Below are 7,128 nucleotides of genomic sequence, written 5' to 3' on the forward strand. Positions count from 1 at the left end.
AAAATTACAAATAAGGCAAACAGCTTAATTGTCATTAGGTGACTGTTAAATGTGCCTAAAAGTTATGAAATTACTCTTCAGCACAAACTCCTTTGAACTATAAATTTTTTTTTTGTAAATTATCCCTTGAACATGGAGTAATATGCAAATTTCTTACTAATTAATGGGTGTTTGTGCAATTAATTCAAAAGGATAAATTTGAATTTCTTTTTTCTTTTTTAAAAATCCTAATTCTTTGACTAATTGTAAGTTGTAACTTGATGGAAGGGGGTGTCTATATATATATATATATATATATATATATACACATATATATGATATTTAGTACTAAAATTTTTGTCCAGGGGTATGCAAATTTTTAATAGTTTAGAGAAGTTTTATGCAACCAATTCTCCTAATATAACACGAAAAATTAAATTTTTGGTAGCTCTATGTTAAATGCAGTTGCTGAGAAGTCGCATTTGAGGTACTCACATCATGCTCTCATAACCTCACAGTTTTAAGTGAATTATTGGAGCTCATGGGTCAGTCTCAATTTGAATAGATATGACGAGGAAGGACAAAGCCGGCACTGGGGACCTCATATGCTATGAGTAATCTACATAATCAACGGACCTTCAGTCTCTTACTAGTTTGTTGCACATGGAGCAATAATATGCATGTGAAAGCAGCATAATTACCTACTATGGAGTAATTTCAATAGCAGAAATTAGGAAGAAAAAAAAAATTTATTTCTTTAGGTGAATAGTTTGAAACATTAGGACTGAGAGATAAACTTACAAGCTTGTTACAATATTTTTCCTAATAATAATAATACTAAAAAAGACTTGATGATGTAAAAAAAGAAGACAGAACTAAAGAACAAACCTGCTCACCAAGGAATTTGCAACTTGAAGATGAAAGGGGAAAAAAGTTTGAAAAATGAAACACTTTTTCAAACTTTGAGGACTGATAGAAGGTTTTAACTAATAAAACATGTGAAGATTGTTCAAAATTACTTGGAATCCATTTCTGGTAGAAAAATTGTTATACAATAGACACACACACACACAAGAAGATCTTAATTATATGATAAATTAGTTTCCTATCATTTTGAGGTGAAGGTGCATATGATTTTCTTCTTTCTTGTTGGTGAACTATACCAGTAGTTGCTGATTTTTATTGCAGAAGAGACATTTGGGATTTCTAATCGTGGAATGTACCCCTTAATTTAGACATCATAGTTTGGTTATACCATTCAAGTATCAATCTGTGATTTGGGACCACTAGGAGTTATCTGAAGAATCAAGTTGTCTCAGAATTATTATTAAAACAAAAACTTTTGTTTTTCCACTTGTGTGTGTGTGTGTGAGATATATATATATATATATATCTGAAGAGAATGATTACTTAAAATCTACTTAAACTAATAAAGCATTCCAAAAGGTGTAGGAGAAATGGGGTTGGTTTGGTTCCTCTCCTCTCTTTTCTTGCTTGCAACATCTTCATTTGCAGGGCATCAAGGCATGTTGTTCTCTCATTTGGTTCAATAGTTTAACATTTTCTTTGTTCACATGTAGGATGTAATCCTCTGATTCCATGAATTTTATTGATTGGGAATGACCATATAAATATTATATATTGTGCATACTATTCATAGAAATCATAGCTGAAAAGGGACATTAATTAACTTTCTTCTATTTCTCTTTTTTGGGCAGAAGCTGAGCAAGGACTCCACCATTCAGCTTTGCACTTGACCTTGTATCATGTGCAAGGACATGGCTCGCCTATGACCTCCCAGTCTCCGCCATCCTTTTCTGAGTCACTTTCTCATGACCAAGCACGAGTTAAGCATCTAAACTCCAGATTCACTAAGACTAGAACAAGTGGTGTCACAAACTCCGCCTCACACAAATCGGAACACCTTTTTGGACCAAAGTTCATCAGCACACCCTTGAACCCTGGTCTGTCCATTGGTGCTGGCAATTACTATGTCAAGATTGGACTTGGTACTCCACCGAGTTACTATCCCGTGCTTGTCGACACGGGCAGCTCCTTCTCCTGGCTGCAATGCCAGCCTTGCCTCGGATACTGCCATCCACAGGTCGTTCCCTACTTTGATCCCACTGCATCCAGCACCAACAAAAAGTTATCGTGCACAACACCCGAGTGCAATTCACTCAAGGAAGCCACTTTGAATGACCCTGCTTGCACTTCTTCTAATGAGTGTGTGTACCTGGCTAGCTATGGGGACAAATCTTTCTCCAGTGGCTACTTGAGTCAGGATTCACTTAGCCTAACACAAACAGAAACACTGCCTGGTTTTGTGTACGGGTGTGGGCAGGACAATGAAGGATATTTTGGTAAGTCTGCTGGTCTTTTTGGCCTGGCTCGTAACAAGCTCTCCATGATCTCTCAGCTGTCAGCCAAATATGGATATGCCTTCTCCTACTGCCTCCCAACAGCGAAAGGAGGCAGTGGAGGCTCATTGACCATAGGAAGGGATTCATTGATGGGATCATCCTATAAGTTCACTCCAATGCTTACTAATTCCCGAGAGAGCAGCTTGTACTTTTTGAGTTTGTCTGCAATTGCAGTGGCAGGCAGGACACTGGGGGTGACAGGGGCAGAGTACAAGGCTCCAACAATCATAGATTCTGGGACGGTGATCACCCGCCTTCCTATGTCAGTATATGCAGTTCTCCGTGATGAATTCACAAAGATCATGTCCTCAAAGCACAAGACTGCCCCCGCATATAGCCTTCTCGACACATGTTATAAAGGGAGTTTGAAGGAGATGTCAGATGTGCCTGAGGTTCGGATGGTGTTTCAAGGAGAGGCCTACCTCACTCTTGCGCCTCACAACATTCTGTACGATATTGCTGAGGAGAATATTACATGCTTGGCCTTCATAGGAAACTCGGCCAGTGATGGAATCGCCATTATTGGAAACACACAGCAACAGACATATAGTGTGGCTTATGATGTCTCAAATTCAAGAATCGGGTTTGCTGCTGGGGGCTGCAGCTAGTTATTTAAATGACAGTAACTTTATCTCATCTATTAAACATTATGGCATCTCATGAAAAAGGAGTCATGAGGACACTCTGCAACGACCCTTTATATATGATAGATGAAGATCCCAAGACCCTAAATTGTTCTTATTTGGGATCATAGATCCTAAGTTTGTATATGAAGATTGTGTTATAACAAAGAAGATGTTAGAACGAATTAAGAAAAATAATTTCATCTTCAAATTGTCGGATCACATTATAAATACAGACGTGCAATAAATAACAATATTTGGAAAGATGAAAAATGAAAATTTTATACATTAGGAAGGTTACATGCTATTAATTTTAATTTACTTGCATTAATGTTGCACTTGACTTTGTCCTCGTTACCATTTTCGCATAAATGACTAAAGAAATGAAAATGATATTGATATTTAGGCAGAAGATTCAGGGGAAACCTTTGCATCCCACGGGATACAAAGTGGTGCGGTCCCACCATATGCATTTTGTGAATGCACAATCATCTGCTGAAAAAATGGTAAGTCTCTCCCAATGAGAGACAGTCGTTTATTATGATTCAACCCGCGTGCATCTCATGGTCCAGAAAGTTCAGACCAGTTACCTTTCAAAAAAAATTCCATGTGAATACCCAAGTCCTTCCAAACTTGTTCATGGGCGTATGTGACACTCCAAATTGTCCCAAACTTGTGCATTGGGTTGTAAGAAGACCCAAGTCGTCCCAAAATTGTGCTTTCGAGTGATATATATATGTATTCATGAAATCTACTTGAAGCATTTCAAAAGGTGTAAGAGAAATGGGATTGCTTTGCTTCCTTGCTTCTCTTCTTCTGCTTGCAACATCTTCATTTGCAGGGCATCAAGGCATGTGATGTGGTTATCTCATTTGGTTAATTCCCTATACTCTTTGCATCATTTGATTCATTTCATACATACACACACGCTTGTGTGTGTGTATATATTATATTTCTTTGTTCACATATCAGATGTATTCCTCTAATTCCATGGATTTTAATGATTGGGAATGACTATAATATTTATATTATATAAGAGCACATCAGTCCAACCAGACTTCCACCAGTGTATAGTTTGAAGGAGAGATCATTTTCTTATTTCGAAATTGTGACCTCAAGTCGCAATGGAACAATCTTACTATATAATATTTTTTTTTTTTCTGTAAATAAAACTATCTAAATATTATACTTTGTGCGTTATAATATTCATAGCCAAAAAGGGACATTAATAAACTTTCTTGTATTTCTCATTTTTTGAGCAGAAGCTGAGCAAGGACTCAACCGTTCAACTTTGCAATTGACCTTGTATCATGTGTTTGGACCTGAATCACCTCTGACCTCCCATTCTCCACCATCCATCTCTGAGTTACTATCTCGGGATAAAGCACGAGTTAAGCATCTCAACTCCAGACTCACTAAGATCAATAGAACAAGCAGTGTCGCAAATTCCACCTCACACAACTCAGAACATCTATTTGGACCCTTGAACCTTGGTCTGCCTATTGGTATTGGTACGGGCAATTACTATATCGAAGTTGGCCTTGGCACTCCACCCACCTACTACCACGTAATTGTCGACACAGGCAGCTCCTTGTCCTGGCTGCAATGCCAGTCTTGCCCGGGGTGCAACGAACAGGTCCGCCCCTTTTTTGATCCCCCTTCATCCAGCACCTTCAAATTAGTACCGTGCACTACACCAGAGTGCAATGCACTCAAGGATGTCACTCCAAACGGCCCTAATTGCATTTCTCTTAACACGTGCTTGTACAATGCTACCTATGGCGACGACTCTTTCTCCAGTGGCTACTTGATTCAGGATTCACTGACCCTAACACAATCAGAAACACTGACTGGTTTCGTGTGCGGGTGTGGGCAGCACATTGAAGGGTTTAGGAGTGAGTTTGCTGGTCTTTTTGGCCTGGCTCGAAACGAGCTCTCCATGCTCTCTCAGCTGTCTGCCAACTATGGAAATGCCTTCTCCTACTGCCTCCCATCAGCGAGTGGAAGCAGTGGAGGCTCATTATCCATAGGAACCGATTCATTGATGGAATACTCGTACAAGTTCACTCCAATGATTACAAATTCTAGAGACAACAGCTTGTACTATTTAAATTTGATCGCGATTGTAGTGGCAGGCAGGACAATGGCAGTGCCAACAAAGTATAACCTAATGGTTATAGATTCTGGGACGGAAGTCACGCGCGTGCCTATGTTATTATATTATAATTTGGTTAATGTGGTCACTGAGATCATGGTTTTATTAAACCACGAGCCTGCGGGGAATTTTGACATATTTCATATGTGTTACCAAGGAAGTGTGAAGAATATGCAGTCAGATGTGCCCGAGATTCGGTTGGTGTTTCAAGGAGGGGCTGACCTCACTCTTGAGCCTCAAAGCCTTCTAATCGATGTGCCTGAGTTGGGCATTACGTGCTTCACTTTCGCACCAAACGTGTTTGACGATGACATCGCTATTATAGGTAACATTCACCAGCAGACATATAGGGTCGCTTATGATGTCCATAATTCAAGAATTGGGTTTGCTGCTGGGGCCTGCAGCTAGTTATTAAAATGTTTTGGGATTGTAAATTCCATGTTTGTGTACCAAGAGCAGATCATATTGTATTATCGTCTGAGAAAGAAGATGTTAGTATGGATTATAAAAAATAATTACATGTATATATATTCAAATTGTTGAAACATATGAGTTTAGATGTTAATGATATGAGTTTCAAAAGATCCATCATAGTACAAGTAGAGTCAAAAAAGCAAATGTGCATGCTATTACATTAAAAAAAAATATAGGGTCACAAGCAAAAAATATCTTATAATATGCATATAGAGTGTATAACCCTTGTACTTTTAATTATAAGTCTCTAACATTCAATTTTGGAGTAAATAAGGACCTGAATGCTAAAAAGACAAAAATATCCCTCTATAACTGAATTAAAAAATAGGTTAAAAAATTAATTAAATGTAAAATAACTAAATTGTAACTCTTTTCATATATATAATATAGGGTTATGGGTAAAAAACACCCTTATGGTATGCATATAGAGTATATAACCCCTTATACGTTCTAAATCTTCTTAACATTCAATTTTGATGCAAATAAGAACCTGAATGCCCCAAAAAACTAAATTTTCCCTCTATAACTGAATAAAAAATAAGTAAAAAAAACTAATTAAATTAATGCGACGAGTGTATATATATATATATAAGGATATTATTAGAAGAGACAAGAGTATTTTTGTAATGGTTGTGTTTCTCTTATATATATATATATATATATATATATATATATATATATATGTAATTATAGTGTGCTTATATATATATATACAGAGACAAAAAACAAAACAAAGAAAAGCAAAAGAGAAAAAAAAAATAATAAAATAAATAAATAAAAAATAGGTGGGACCCACTAATGTTTAAGTGGTCATAAGACCACGTTTTTCTTAGCTCTCTGTAATCTCATTCCTTCTCTCCCGTCTCTGTCTGTGTCTTTCTCTCGGCAATCTCTTTGCCTTTTTTTTTGTAGTTTACAAATTCAAGGCTTGATTTCTCCCTCATTTCTTAGTGTTTTGAAGTGCCGTTTGCGGCAAATTGAAGCCCACGACGAGATCTTCAAATCCATACCAGCAATTTCAGCTTTTGGCCATTCTAGGGAGTCTGAAAATTGAGACCCATTTTGAGGGTTTGAGGTAAAAATTGAGGGTTTTGGCTTAAATTGAGGTAGGGGTATTTAATCCACAATCTCTTAGATTTTGGTGAATTATTTTTTATGATTTGTGTTTAATTTGTGTTCTAATTTGTGTTATTTTCATATTTGTTATATGTTGTATATGAGATGTGTATATATACATGTTAGTTGTTATGTGATAAAGGATCATGTTAAATTGATGTCAAATTTCATGCCTATATGCTGAATTTTATGATTTTGAAGCATGATGTAAATTCCTAGAATATTCCTATAAGGCATGTATACTGTAAATATATGACTTGTAAGAAATAAAAATTTCTTTATTGGTATGTCATTGAAATACACAAGACATGTATGCATTCATTGGGAAAGAATGGGAAAAATTGATTTGAAAGAAAGG

At 36.7% G+C, this 7,128-nt stretch overlaps 2 protein-coding genes across 2 annotated transcripts; both read left to right on the forward strand.

The window, feature by feature from the left end:
- Positions 1 to 1,363: 1,363 nt before the first annotated feature.
- LOC132304789 (aspartyl protease family protein At5g10770-like) lies at positions 1,364 to 3,223 on the forward strand. The gene is made up of 2 exons (XM_059802509.1): positions 1,364 to 1,503; positions 1,698 to 3,223. The coding sequence occupies exons 1-2, from the start codon at positions 1,437 to 1,439 to the stop codon at positions 3,008 to 3,010; spliced, it is 1,380 nt and encodes a 459-aa protein (XP_059658492.1). The 5' UTR covers positions 1,364 to 1,436; the 3' UTR covers positions 3,011 to 3,223.
- Positions 3,224 to 3,399: 176 nt separating this feature from the next.
- Positions 3,400 to 5,768, forward strand: LOC132304798 (aspartyl protease family protein At5g10770-like). Its single transcript, XM_059802517.1, has 2 exons — positions 3,400 to 3,875; positions 4,288 to 5,768. Exons 1-2 carry the CDS (start codon positions 3,809 to 3,811, stop codon positions 5,586 to 5,588), a joined length of 1,368 nt encoding a protein of 455 aa, XP_059658500.1. The 5' UTR covers positions 3,400 to 3,808; the 3' UTR covers positions 5,589 to 5,768.
- Positions 5,769 to 7,128: the final 1,360 nt, after the last annotated feature.

This window comes from Cornus florida, unplaced genomic scaffold (genome assembly GCF_030987335.1).
Source record: "Cornus florida cultivar Cherokee Brave unplaced genomic scaffold, ASM3098733v1 CherokeeBrave_3.0.0_Hap2_Chr01, whole genome shotgun sequence".
In the NCBI taxonomy this organism is placed as follows: Eukaryota; Viridiplantae; Streptophyta; class Magnoliopsida; order Cornales; family Cornaceae; genus Cornus; species Cornus florida.